The sequence below is a fragment of the Athene noctua genome, chromosome 1 (genome assembly GCF_965140245.1).
Source record: "Athene noctua chromosome 1, bAthNoc1.hap1.1, whole genome shotgun sequence".
Classification (NCBI taxonomy): Eukaryota; Metazoa; Chordata; class Aves; order Strigiformes; family Strigidae; genus Athene; species Athene noctua.
The window spans coordinates 260545553-260560322 of record NC_134037.1 but is presented as its reverse complement, the minus strand read 5'-3'; the positions used below and the strand labels follow the sequence as shown (position 1 = coordinate 260560322).

The following is a 14770-nucleotide window of genomic DNA, read 5'->3' as shown; positions in this document are numbered from 1 at the left end:
CAATTTAGTTCACAGTCATGAAGGCTGTGTGATGCTTTTATTCTGATTTGACTGCTTTTATCACATTTAAGTAAGCTAATCAGGAGGAACCAGGTGAAGTCACACTGAATGAGACCATTCCCATATCAAAACTAGTACCCACCTCCCATAGGATTTAAGCTGGGTGCCATGATATATAACCTATAAACCTCAGTTTATGTATCTCTGGGCTGTATGCTGGTTTTGTTGCCATTTTTTATATATAGCAATACTTATAGAGCTTTTAATTTTTTTAATGCCAAGAAAGCCTCAGTAAAGTGAACATAAATGAATCCAGTCCAGGCTGGAAAGGACCAAAGTTATCTGGTATGGAGGAGTAGTGGCTAAGTGGGTATAAAATTGATGGGTGGATTTACTCTATTACCCTTTGGACACGTACCCATCACTAGACCCCTCTAGTCTGGCACTCCTCCCAGTCACCTCAACAAGAAGTATCGGCTGAGGGTGAGACATCCCCCCTTATTTCCAGAAGCAAGCCCTTAGGATGCGCCCTTAGGCTTTCAAAATCCAAGGCATTTTCTGAATTGGAGAGGAGACCAATCTCAGGAGTGACTAAACAAGCCCCTTTCAAAAAGACCCCTTTAAAAAAGCCTGTGGAGAAGAAGCAGTCTCACCCCTGGGATTTGTAAGGGTAGCATCAGTGCCTTTGCCTCCATCTCCGCAGCGGGTATCATCGAATGGGAGGCACTGATCCCCAGTTCCAGCCAAGACCTCTGAATTCTTCACGATGTCTTTCACTGATGTGGTTGACTTGATTTTATAGATACGTCGGCTGTTGGTGTCGGACAGGTAGATGGAGCCGGTGATTGGATCTGTGGTCAAGTAATACTTATGAGCTGGGCTGTGGCTGAAAAACAAGGGTATGACGTTATTATTTTTTTGGATGATTTGTTTTCTTAAGTCAAACAGGCAGCGCAAGCACTGTAGAGAATAAAAATGCACAGGGCAGACAGACTGGGAAAGTGAAGCAGTGCTGTATTTGACAATGTTAGTACACGGTGTGTTACAGCACAGGATCCTGAGATCTATCTGTTACCAGTCGCTGTGCCTGGGTGCTCTCTGGCATGGAGAGCAGCCACCAAAGGAAAGGACTTGCTGGCCTGAGCCAAAATCATGCCAGGAACTACTATAGACTGAGTCCCAGGGTCTGAGTTTGCTTAATTAACTTGATACAGACATAGTCCTGAAACTGGTGTTAGTGCAGTGCCAGAAAGTGAAGGGAAAGCATAGTACACTAGGGGCAGAAGACAAAGCACAAATAAAAAAAAATATCTGCCCTCCCAAGAAAGATCTCGATACAAAATCCAAAAGTAGAGTCCCAAGTATAAATCACTTGAAGATACACTCTTCAAGATCACTACATCAAGGCTTATCTGGTGCTATTGCTGACTCCAGCAAAGACTCTAGAGTACTGTTCTGTCCTCGTGGAGATTAGGGGAAGTCCTGCCACTGAATTCAACTGGACCTTAATGAATAGAGAAACAAAATGATCCTTGGAGTGACATGTTTTGCCCTAAGTAAAACATGAACTAGGAGGAGGGCTGAGTAACCTGAACATCAGTCCCCTGTTAAAAATCCCATTCACTCACTGCTTCTTTAAAATAAGAAAAGGTGGCTGAGAGAGCAGACAGAAAGATAATGTTTTTAGCTCCATGACTGCACCACTAAATGAGCCCAAGACTGAAGAAATTAATAAATTAGCATCCGCTTTATGGAAAGCATTCAAAGGGACTGGCCAGAAAAAACAACCGGATGAGTTTAAAAAAATTGTCTTTCAAGGATTCCATCTATAGTTTAATCTAGATACTAAACTTATTGACTTTTTCAAAAATTAAAATAAAGTGTTCACTACTAGTGTGTATTGAGCTGCATCTCTTCTAATCCTGAATCCAACAGATTGAATTGTAACACCTGTCGCCTGAATACAGGTCTTCTTCCTTCTAAGAAAGGCTAAGTAGTAATTAGAACAAGTATGAAAAAAAGTCTACTTCTCTCCAGAACACCTTCAAGCTGTCCAAATTTATCAGGTCCAAGAATTCATAATAAACGTATAGGCCATAGTTCACAATTTTGCACTTAGTGGAACTGTTCCAGGAGAAGCTGCTTAGAAACCTGAGTGTTGGTCACAGTTGACTCTATGCCTCATAATGAGAAATTTCCTCTCTCCTTCAACTTTTATGTTAGGGAAATCATCCCTTTCTTCAGACACATAAAAACTACTGAATTACTCTCTGCTTTAGAAAGCTGTAAGTTGATTCTTCATTCAAATTACTTAATACTTTTTTTTGGGGAAAAAAAAAAAAAAAAAAAAAAAAAAGCCCTTCTGATTTATTCTGGAATATCCCTTGTGATTTATCCTATTAAAGTCTGAACAGATTTCATCTCCACAAATGACACTGATTCTTGCTAAATAAAATGCTCTGACCTTCAAGACAGCTCCAGCCTGACAGTTCGGTCTACATCTGTATTCCTTTCCAATGACAGCAGGCTGGTAGGGTATTATTTCATTTACCTGCATGTCACTCACACTAAGCAAGTGGCTTCAACCCTGGTGGAAGAAGTTCCCTGTGGGAATCCATCATCCATTTTGATCAGGACCTTGCATTTTCTGCTGACTGTCCTAACAAAGCCCAGCTGAATGTCAGTCAGCTTTGGAGTGTTCATAATCTCTATTTTGCATGAGAGGTGGACAAGAGGAGGACATTTTTAGTGACACTTGGCAATTCTTTAGCATCTTCACCTGGAAAGCACAGATAGCTTTCACTGAGTCTTACAGCAGGCCATTTGCAGATGGGCAAAGGCAAATGTCTTTCCCAAAGATGGAGAAAAGCGGTTGCAGAACTAGAGATTTCTGCTCCCCTCTCTCAGCACTATCACTGTAATTTATTTTTTGGATTTCATATCCTCACTCTGGTGAATTTTATTATTTATTACAACCTTGTTTGGAAGACAGAGATCTTAAAACTATTTTCTAATTCCAGCTCTTGCGTAGAATGGACACTGAAATGCTGGTTACTTTTAACCACGGATCAGAGAACCAGGTAAAAGCAAAACACGCATCCAGCAGAAAAGCTGAATGGTACTTCCCACCTAAATACACTCAGTAAAAACCCGTGATATAATACTTGGAGTAGCTGCTGGTAACCCAAGTTTAGTTTTATTAATGAGGTCCTGAATACAGATGCTGCAAAAAAGTAGGGGTGAGTTCAAAGTTCACAATCATTAAAAAATTAGCTCTGACTGGTTAAACTTTTATTCCTCTGCATAGCTGGATGCTGTAGAGGCACAAACACCTTTACTAGGAAATGTCCTTTGGAAGGGGTAGAGGTAGAAACTTATGTTGGTTAAACTACCCGGGGGAGGGAAATAATCTTGGGTCACTTAAAATCTTTTGTCACTTGGGTCTGGATTTCATCTGGTGAGAGGATAGTGAAATTCCTAAGACATACAATTACCTTTCTAAATCTAATGCTATTAATGGTATGGGTGCCCCCAACACAAACTATCTTTCCTGCTGCAAGGCTCTGTGTGAGTGATAGAAGTGCTATTTCATTTTTATTGGCGAGACTTTATTTTTGCAAGCATGGCTTACCATGGCCTCCTACACCCCGCTCCATGCACGGGGCTTTTGTGGGTGGCAGACTGCTGGGTTGGCTTGGGCAATGGAGTATTTAACCTGGGATGCTTTGGAACAGGGAAGGTAAAATACAAACTATGAAAAATGGTCAAGCTGGATTTTACCCCTCTGGCCTCCGCCAACAATTTTCAACACCGTATTGGGAAGGTGTCATTCTCTGCCCTTGCATGAATTGCACAGCATTATACACTGGAGCTTTTGTTTAACACTTTGAGATCCTTCAGGATGAGAGATGTTAAATAAGCACACGTTAGGAATAAAAAAGCTCTCAAACTGCTTCCCTTCATCTGTGATAATACATGAGCACTGGAGCTGGGAACACCGGGGCTTTGCTTTTTATTTAAAGCCACAATCAATAGACAAATCCAAGTGGTAAATTGGACTGAACCGAACAACAACTGAAATAAATCTGCCTGGGGCGAAGCAGAGATTTTTTTTTTTTTTTTTCCTTTTATCCTCTCATTGCTTAGATAATGGACCAAAGCAAAAGTCAAGACTTTTTACTATGCAGAAGACTTAATCAGTTACAGTATTTGGAGTTTTAGAATACTTATACCCCATACTGACATTGCCACCACTAGAAAAGGGCTGTGGGTTAAGAACTGATTTCCCATTCAGATTGTTCCTTCTGCTATTAAGGTTTTTTTAGAAGAAACTCTGAGCACTGCATTGATATTTTAAGTCCCTGAAGCAAGAAGCCAAAGTTGCAGGGATGGGTGGGCTGGTCCCTAGCCAGGAACAGACACTTTAGTTGGTCTTAGTGGGCATGACGGTGTAGTCAGTGGGAATGAGGACAGTTTCATAAGCAGAAGTTCTGCAGGACAAAGTGAAATGGAGGTGACATTGCCTCCTTGTACGCTTGTGATACAGGGATATGCCAGGAGAGCATGGGGAAATATTCCAAGTTCACAGTGATCCCAGTTGTTTGGGGTTGCATATAGGCTCTCCCATACATCTGCCTTGTCCCTTTCCTTTTTTTCATTCTCATTATTTGAACAGGACAGTGCCAGCACCATCTGGGGAGCTCTGCAGCTATGGTAAGATATATTCAACTTTGTTTTAAAGTGCTTATGCTTTACAGGACTCTTTACACACAGGCACGAGGAATGAAAGTGATAAAAAGTTGGGTGAATAGGCAGATAGATGGGACTCATGTGGATTGCTTCTGTAGTACTGTAATAGATGCACGGGCTTTAAGCAAAGGTTGGTATTATCCCCTTGGGCCCAGAGCCCATGTTTTGGAGGAGTCTGAGGAAGGACTCTCCTGCTCCAGAGTGGGAAGCCAGTTGCTAAGGAAGAAAGATGAGAAAAGGCAGATGGTCCCTGATTTCAGCAGGTTACCTATAATGCAGCAGCACAGCAGGCTGCACCTTGCCACTGGCTTCTGTTCAAAGCCATCATCTCACCAAGCTTTAGATGGCTACAAGGTGGATGCTTACAGCTGAACTGACTGCCTTAACTCTCTTTACAGGCAGTGGGGAGAAAGAGCATCTTTTGGGGTATGAATTGTCTGAGTTATTTTCAACATTTATTTTACAAAATGAACTGCATCTTAGTTTCTCAAATGCAAGGGTATCTTACCACTTTCTCTAAAGGACAGCTTCTGTTAATGGTAACGGTATGGCTCTGGCTCCCAGTATGGCCAACAGACAGGAGCAGTCACACCATCAGAAAGTTAGCTGAATAAACCCCTGGGGCTTATTTGGATCTGATGTCTCTGTTTAAGGACATGAAACGACCTCTGTAAAACTTTCTGTGCTAGCTGCCCTCTTCCCCTCTGAGCCTTTCTGGCCACATGCATTTGCTGGTGACTAAAAAACTACCAAATTCCTGCAGCCAAGCGGGTTTTTTTGTTCGGCGGGGCTGTGTTTCCATGGCTCCATGCTAAGCACCCTGCAGCTCACAAACAGAGGATTTTATTATAGCTTGTGTGAGGTACTGGTCTTTTTTTCCCTGGGTGACATTCAATAGATTAATACATAAGGAGGCCACACAGTGCAGTGAGCTGAATTTACACTTGGCCTTTTAGTGTTTCCAGTTTGTGTGCAAAGCCCAAAGCTCTTCCTAGTGTCACAGGCTGGATAATAAAACTTCACAGCAATGCCATAAGCCAACCCAGGGACTGCAAAGGACTTTTGATCTAATCCTAGGGCAGTTTTCTGAGATACCTCTCTTTGCCACTACTTGTAGATCTGTTTCTCTGAGAGACAAATGAAACAAACGGAATCAAGAAAGGAAGAATGTATTTAAGTGTGCCCACTTTTTGCATATTTGTAAGACAGAAATGTCTCACCACCCTTCATGTTTCTGCAGAGAAAAGATAATGATAATTAACGGCAAATTATTATTGCCATGCTTGGAAAAAGTCATTAGCTTCTCTAAGCCCATCAAGACAGGTCCATACAGAGATATACAGGCATAAGTTCCTATTAATCTGTCATTGAATGACAGATGGGTGGAAACTTGGGAGGCATCACAATCTGGTGATGCTTTTTGGCTTAGCTAACATCCCTCACGTAGACACAGAGCCACTTTGGGTGTTGCAAAGCTAGACCCAGATTACCTATGCTGTGCTCCAGCCAAGCCTCTTAGCTGGCAGGTCCAGAGCCTCTGGAGATCAAGATCACCACAGGCTACATAGCAGGGAGGAATCCCTTTCCCTGAAGTGAGGAAGCTTTTGCATAGGGATTTCAGCTTTTCCAAACCACTAACGTTCAGTCCTGTGGATCTCACCCTCTGCAAGTGTTTCCTGTCAGTTGTGTCAAGCTTAGGACCTCCTGGAGCTCAAAGCACTGGAGCTTTAGCTAAGACTACACCCACTCATTTCCCTGTGGCTCAGGAACAAAGAGGCTTCCTAACAAGAAGTATTATGGCAAATGACACAGAACAGATGCTAACTCACATGGACAACTCCCTTAATGTAGTCATAGATGGGAATATTTGATCTAGAGCTCCTCACCTCCTTCCTCCCTCACTGGTGCAGTTTGGACTGCGCTGAAGCAGGCATGTCTTGGTTTTCTTTCATTTCTTCGTTTTCAGGAATTGCCTAAAGGCTGAAGCCCTGCCAACTTTGTAAGGTTCTGGTAGCATCTGCAGCATTTGTGGCCAGTCTGTATATCTTCACTCAGTTATTGCCTTCATATATCAAAAACTCTTCTAGTAACAGGTATTCAGCTGCTGCCCTTCACTGTCAAAGCATGTGCACTTTAGTGGCCGTGTATTTCTAGGGCATTAAGGATACAACCTGGCTGTTCCAAAGAGAAATTAGTTTTTCTATTGCCTTCAAACGATATGAAAGAGGAGCTGTGGGGCTGGAACCCAGCCCGACGAAGACAGTCAGTGCAGAGGTCTTGTGTACCAACCTCCCAGCCCTGATAATAGACACTTTGGGCCAGGGCATTATACCGAGGAAGCTCAGCCCTCCATTAATGTTCTGGCAATAAGACAAAAAAAGCGCATTTCTACTCCATTGCATTTCTTCGCATGCAGATAAAATGAACATTTCTGGTTTTGCACACCCTCTATGAAGTCAAAGAAACAGTAAATAAAAAGCATGTAGCAAGAAAAATCGCCAATCCCAAATGCAAAGGAAAACAAAACAATAACAACAAAAAAATCCAACTCCACACTCTAAGCTTCTAATTTAGAAAGCAGCCGGGGAGAAGGATGGGAAACTTGTCAGAGCCAGAGAAGTCCTTGCAAACACAGACAGTGACAGGAGGTTGACATCTTCCTGAATGCAACTGATTGGATCAAACCCACTGAAACTCCAGTGAACCCAAGTGACAAATATTCTTAGTGACAAAGCTCCAATTTAGAAGTCTCTCTTTCATCTTGTTTTCTTGTCATTACTCTTTGTCTTTTTTATTGTATTTCCTGGCTAAGGTTCTGAGTCGTACTACCCTCTATCTGAGTCTCACATCCGAAGGTTCTCTATGAAGAGCTCAGACTGACAAAAGAGTTACAAAAACTTACTTCCCTAGGTGGCCCTTCATTATGCCTGTTACACTCCCCAAAAGTCGAAAAGAAGACATTTCACCATATGAGAATTATTTTTCCATCATAGCTATTCCAGTGACCCGTATCCTGATGCTGTCCCCATTTTACAGTTAATTCCCACCCAGTCTTCCTTCCACCCTCCTCCTCTTGTTACCCTGCTTCTCATGTCTGTACTTCCCCTGTCTACAGCTATAACAGCTCAGGCAGAAGTCTGCGTGACTCTGCTCTGTGATTAATGGCTCCCAGTTCTGATGACTGATTGCCTACGCCAGTTTTAATCAGGCCAGCTTCATTTGCTATTGAATCATCTGGAAATGGCACTTGTGGCTTACTGTGTAACAACATGCAACAAGACAGGGAGCGGCATAAGAATTCTCCACTGGTTGGCTTACCTATGTCTGAAATCTTTATTTCTGACAGAAGACAGGAAAGCAGGGAATAGAAGAAAGAATGAGGTGTTAGCAGCTCAGTTCGATGCATTATTTGCAGATTGAAAACTCGACAGTAACTGTATCATACAATGCAATAATAAATAAAGACTTAGCTGGAATGACACTGATATATTTTATACTGGATATTACTTGGCAGTGAGCTCACTTACGTACCACTACATATCACAGAGGAAGTGTGATCTCACCTGCTTGGAGTTATTCACTTATGTAAGAGATAGGACCAGGCAGACTTTATCACTCAGAGCAGTACTGAGCTAAATATATGTAAATGCAGATATCTTTACAGTTTTTTCACTCTCAGTCAAATCAATACCTTGTGATTTACAAAGGTAACTTAACAGTTGCACAGTTACGGGTGGCAGCTCATTGCCGCAACCTCGTGAACTCTAGCCCAGAGGACTGAAATTACGCTGAGCTGGACACTTTTCAGGGGTCTAGTTACATACCCAGCTGCAGTTATCTGCAACCCACAAGGCATTTGCTTTCCTCTCCACAACAGAACACTACACTCAACAGACATCCCCTCAACCAAAACCCAAAAGCCATATAGTGAGGGTGTTAATCTCCAAGGAGATGCTGACTTGAGAAGACACAAGCAAACTTCATTTAGTCCAAAAGCAATGGCTTTCCTCCATAGCTTTTAGTCAGCCGGCATCTGAACCCACTTACTTTATAGCACACCAGAGTGAAGAAATGTTTATTAGATCCAGTAACCTAAGTGTTTGCACAGATGAAGCAGCAATCGTTCCAGCAGATTTAACTCTGGAGTAAATTTAACTCTGTGGCTCTACACAAAAGCCAGCAAGGCCACTCTGTCAAGGCTTCCAATTTTCTCTTTTCCAATGAGGAAATACTCTGCAAAACCTCCGCTGGGTCTGGTATTTCCACTGACAATGAAACAGGGATCGGGTTTTCAAAATTGTACTTCTGGGAATGAGATATTAATCCCACTCAGTTGCAATGGGATTTGGGCCCCAAATCACCTAGGCTCTTCTGGAAATCTCACCTTTGGTTGTTAAAATAACTTTCTGGCACTGGAAGAATATTACATTCTTTAACATGGACCAGGTCTGAAGATTTATCCTGGCTTCCCACCTTACAAACATGAGAGATATGTTCTTGTGTATCATGTAACAGAACAGCAAGAATCAGTTTTTGATTATTTACTCAAAAGGTGCCCCAGCCCTCTGAGATGTGACTGTAAACATCTCGTTGTGGGCTTCCTAATTCAGTGATTCCTCCTGATTTCCTTGTCACCCCGTAAGCATAGCAAGACAGCTATTCTGTAAGTGCCAGCTTGATGGCTGTCTGGATTTATTTTTTTTTCTCCTACACCACAAACTATGACAATAGTTCTGCATGCCAAATCAGACCTTCAGCAAGGACTGATGACTGTGTCGTGTTTGTAAACGAGGGACTAAAGGGATCTTCCATCAGTTTTGCTGCAGATCAGCTCTTTTGTTTTTACCTGTGGCCTTGTGGAGCAAAACAATCGTGTATGGGATGCTGCTGCTCTAGGAAGCTGTCTAGTAAGCTTCCACATGGCAGCCCTTGTAGAAATGGAGCCTTATTTTTCTCCTCAGCAGCCAGGATGTTAAATCTGAGTAGAGCAGGAAGGTTCTTACTTTCTGGAAGATTCTCAATTCCAGGTCAGATCTTGTGAGAGGTAAATGGGAATGTGAACCTCACACTGACCTCTCAGGACCTTAGGTCAGGTCCTTCAAGCAGAGAAGACTCATTCAGAAACACTCATTTAACTCTACTGACTCTCCTGGAGTGAGGCTTGTCTGGCCACACAGAGTTCAGAATCAGGCCCTGGTGCTTTGAAGTGGGTAATTATATTTGTTGTGGAAATTCTAAATAGGAAAAATATCTCCAGTGAGGTCAATTTAAAATTTTGATTCAGTCACAATCTATTTAATTTTCTCAGAACTTATGACAAATCTATAGTTCCCCCTCTCCTTCCTTGTTTTTAAAGGATGTTTCTTCCCCATCCTCCCTAAATTATTTTCATTATTTTTTTCCTTTGTTATTTGGGAGTAAAAGGAAACACTTCACTTACTTTCAGATGATCCATCTATATGTTCAACCTGACACTGCTGTTCACTTGGGAACTGAGGGGGGCTGAAAACGTTTGTCTCCAAAAAAAAAAAAAACCCCCCAACTAGAAAAACCCAGTCTGTGACTACCTAGAATGATCATCCTGTCTTAATTATGAATGATCATCTGTCCTGATTAACCTCTACATATCATCACCAGTGCTGTGTCCTTCCAAGTTTAGGTTATCTCAGAGGCTGATTGTTCATTTTAAGAATTCCCACTGGTCTCTAACTACATGAAAAGGCAGACATCAACACAATTTGATTTAGCAGCACAGAAATGTGTCAATATTTTTGGTGTGTGATTCAATTGTGGAAGAACTTGTTAGGCCTGTGTTTCTCTGGTGTAAATCAAAGTCAGCAGAGTTGCCGAAGAGGCAAATCTGGACAGCTTTTTTTTCTGTTTAGCCATGGGATTTTTTAAGAGTTTTTCTCATTTTCCTTTTTGCTACATAAGATTTCTGCAGAACTTAAGGGCATAATTATAATGGCCACATTCAGCAGAGTGTACCTCAGCTCCAGTATGTTGGTGACATTGCCAGAGGGAAAGATCCTTCGGATGTAGTTGAAATCTCCAACATAAAGACTTCCATCAGACCCACATGTTAGGGCAACAGGAGCCAGGAGTTTGTTCCCATCTGCGAGACCATTGCAGCTTGGACAAGAAATGCTACGTCTGCGGCCGTTGCCCATAATGCTTCCAATTACAGGAGGCTGCTGGGAAATAAACTGGTTTTCCCCATTTCCTTTATGCAAGATGCCTAGAGAGAGAAAACAGTAATAAGGAAATTAAAGAGAGACAGGAAAACTGAGACCAAAGGGAACACAAACTGGCAGTGCTGGATGCCAGGCAGGGAATTTGTCAAGTAGTAAGGAGGTTTATCATCATTCATTCTATTGTTCTGTGATGGTTTCAAATGAGGAGCCCCTTATCCAAAGTAAGCATTTTTTATAGACTCATTACATTTCCTGCAGGAGAGAACTATGTAGGGAGAACAATACCCTCTACCTTTGAATGAAATACACTTTTCAGAGTCTCATGAATTTTCACCTGCCCTTTCTGTTCCTCCTTGCCCTGTAATTTGCAGTCTACCAGGTGAAAAAAGAAATCACATAGCTCATGGAAAGATAAGGGGCAGGAAGACCATGGTGCATTCTCTAGAGTAATGTTTCATCTGCAAAGCTTTAGAGGAGCTCTGCTTATGCTCCCTATAAGAGCATTGTTTTCAGCAGTGATGTGGGCTGAATTAGATGTTTTCTCCCATACCACTGCTATCACCCAGAGGGACACAGTGCTTCCACCTCTGGAACGTGTTCTGATCAGCTTTCAAGCCTCCCTGCTGCAGTCCTGAGTGGCCTTCAAGGACTCTGGCACCTTCAATTTTCCGTTATGACCCATGAAGCCTCTCGTTTCTGTAACTACACTAGAATATTGGAGGATGTGTCCGGGTGGATTTATGCTCAGTGATAGGTCCAATCTCAACAGGCTCCCCTTGTTATTTTAGGAGTATTTTCCTTGTTAATATCCTTCTTGTAAGACACTACAAAGTTAAGACATGATGACATTCAACTACTTCAGGATGGCCAGTTTCTTTAGCATTTACACACACCAAATTGCTTCTAAATCTAGGTTAGTAGAAAAAATTTGTTAGGAAAATACGTGAGAGAGTGCAAGTGTTAGTCAGGTTTCTTTCCTTCCCTTTTCTGGAATTCTTAGCGATAAGAAGCAACTAGGCCTTGCAACACTGAATTATTCCTGTTAGGTGTTACAGACAACCTACCACTTTGTATGTTGAGGGCATGGTGTTTGTCCAGTGACCATCCTCCAAGTTTGGAAGCATCAATTTCATAACCCTGAAGCACAGCTGTCCTCTTCTCCCACAGGATCAAGTCAGGACAGGATTCATACTCATAACCCACTGAAACTATGAACAAGAGAGAAACAAAAGACCCCTCAGATTAGTAACCCAGAAACGCACAGTCAGCACACAGAGTTTCAGCTGAGCAGGGGTAAGAGCATTTCTACAGGCAACTGCCAATTTCATTTAAAATGTCATCATCATAATACAGAGTCCTAATATTTTTCTCTTTAAGGGCCATCCTGCGTTTAAAAAAATCAACACAGTTGCAGATGTTGGGCAAATGTGCTAGATATTTAAAAGGCACTGTTTTAAAGACATATATTAAATAAAGTAAGTATTTGAGAGTGTAAACCACTGTTGGACTTCTAAATGGGAGCATTTTACTCCTATCTACAATCTTTGATCAAAGACTGCCTGTCAGGAACTTGCTAAAAATCATGGCCTTTCCTGGAAAGACTCACACAAATGAGGTGTGGGGCAGCAAGTCCCTCTGAGACAGCAGTCTTAAATCAAGACTTGTGGTCATTATTAAATTCAGAAGGGTTTACTTGCCATATTGTCTAATCAGAGCCTTTCAGGAGTAACTCTGCTGAACACACTGGAGTTGCTTAAGAGTAAAATGATGTCAGTAGAAGGAAAATCATGGTTTTGACAGAATAATGACTCCTTTACAGTTCTCTCAGAAGCAGGACCAGTTTCACTGGTCTGCTTTTCCTCTGCCCTACCTGATTTTTTCAGTGCTAGCAGCTGAAGCAGAGCGGAACTGTAAGTTCTACACAAATGAAAAGTAATTACAGAGCTCATTATTTTTTTACTAGATAAAAATAAAGGTCTGATCTTACAAGTCTCCCAGCCTCCTTGAAAAGTGCTGGGCACTGAGAGAACTCAGGATCCCCCATCAAGTACAGCAGAATCAGACAGTCTCAGAGGAAGATGTAATTTAGGAAATGAAGGCTTGATATTTTCCCCTGTTCTAGGGGTGGGAATCACTGAAAGCTTGAATGTTGATGTCCTCAAACCTGCTTGAGTACTCTGGGGCTGCAAAGCTACTCCAGGACCCACTGTTGATCTAACACCTTAAAGAGCATGTCAACATAGTCTTTCAGGATATGCTACCAGGACATGTTTCTAAGTGTGGACTCCAAACTGCGTCAGGCTCAAGCCTTATCATTCAGCCTGCTCGAGGCAGCTGAGCCTGAGCGAGAGGAAGGCACCTATTCTTCCTCCTAGCAAACAAGGCACCCTACAGCTTCTCCAAAGAAACTTAGGTTGGGCTACCAGGTGTCAGTGAACCATCCTTCTCTATTTGCTCTCTCTCTCGTTCGGCTGTTATAATTTCCTTGGCAACCTGAAAGGTCTAGTCTAGACTCTATCGAAGACCTGTAACATTATCTTCTGGTTGTCAATCAGATGGGGACCAGTCACTGCAGAGCTGCATCACCTCTGCTCACTCTACAGCCAAAGTACCCCCTTCCCTCCAGCACCATTGCACAGGGCTCACTGGGTGAGGCCTGAGATGGCAGCAGGAGGAGAAATGGAGTGTGTCTCTGCCTACATCCACAGCACAGCTTCCTGGGGCTCCAGCTTCTGCCCTGCAGAGTGGGTGGCAGAGGCCACAATGCTTGGTGCTGGGGATGAGGCACGTTGAGTACGCAGAGCCTTAATATTCTCTGCCTTGCGGCTTCTGACAGTCTTTTGCAGATGTAAATGAAAGCACAAGGTAAGAGAGAGAAGACCATCATGCCCCAGTTCGGGATAGTGTTCTTGAATAGGAAGCTCAGATTAGAGCAGTCCTGAAGATCAGGCATGAGGAGGAGTGGAGATCAGGGCTCAGTTCTAGGGATTTCTTTCAAAGCAATGCTGACAGCTTTTGGCTATAGGTGAGAGGTAGCCAAACGCCTCTAGTCCAGTTCATTCCTTCTGTACAAACATCATTGTAGCAGCTCAGGGTGTACGTGCTGGGCCTTGAGCCAGGGAACAGATAAGTATTCATCTGCTGGGGAAATGTGTGCTGTCTGAACAGCTGGGCCCAATCCTCTCCAGGGAACCAGCAGAGAACCAGCAGGAACCATTTTATGTGTTAGCAGTCGGACCACAGCAATCTGGGACAAGGTCTGTGCATTGCCACTGAGCTGCCTCTAAGAAGAGACACATGCCCTGGGGCCACTTACCGAAGGCTTCTGAAAGCCCATACACTTTCTGGCTGTAGACATCTGTCTTATCCCAGATGAAATAATAGGACAGGTCTGGAGCAGCTGCAAACCACTTTCTGAAGAGGCGTCCCTCGACAGCCACCATGAGGTGGACTTTCATGAGGTTGAAGGGGATGGTGGGGTGGGTCATGCTGATCCTCAGGACTGATTTGTAGCCAGCTGTGCGACTGCTCAGGTAACTCACTTTTATTTTACTACCGGAAACGTTAATCTCCTCCTGTAGAGCCTGTGGAAAAGCAATCCAGGAGGTGTTAAATCAGCAGTGAGCAGACAGGAAAAGGCAGTGAAGCTGTAATTTATCAAACACACCTTTATAAAAGCTCTGGTAGACACATCTAAAAAAGCACACCTAGTAGGTACCAAGTATGAAATCATATATGTAATTTATAGGGTTAGTTGTGGAAGCCAAGGAATGTCCCCCTCTTTCTTCATCTCCGTTACATGGGAGGACAGGAGAACAAAGTATCAC

General features: G+C 42.8%; 1 protein-coding gene across 4 annotated transcripts in view; it reads right to left on the bottom strand.

Annotated features, from left to right (window-relative positions):
- Nucleotides 1-14770, bottom strand: part of TENM4 (teneurin transmembrane protein 4) — a 601586-nt gene that overhangs the window by 58515 nt on the left and 528301 nt on the right. For 3 of the 4 annotated variants that reach the window (XM_074918363.1, XM_074918372.1, XM_074918391.1), the window contains 5 exons: nucleotides 14260-14527; nucleotides 12008-12151; nucleotides 10738-10987; nucleotides 8068-8088; nucleotides 654-886 (listed from right to left, as the gene is read on the bottom strand). In XM_074918363.1, the coding sequence (XP_074774464.1) occupies nucleotides 654-886; nucleotides 8068-8088; nucleotides 10738-10987; nucleotides 12008-12151; nucleotides 14260-14527 (916 nt within the window). The remainder of the gene's footprint in view (nucleotides 1-653; nucleotides 887-8067; nucleotides 8089-10737; nucleotides 10988-12007; nucleotides 12152-14259; nucleotides 14528-14770) is intronic. The other variant, XM_074918381.1, reaches the window with a different exon arrangement.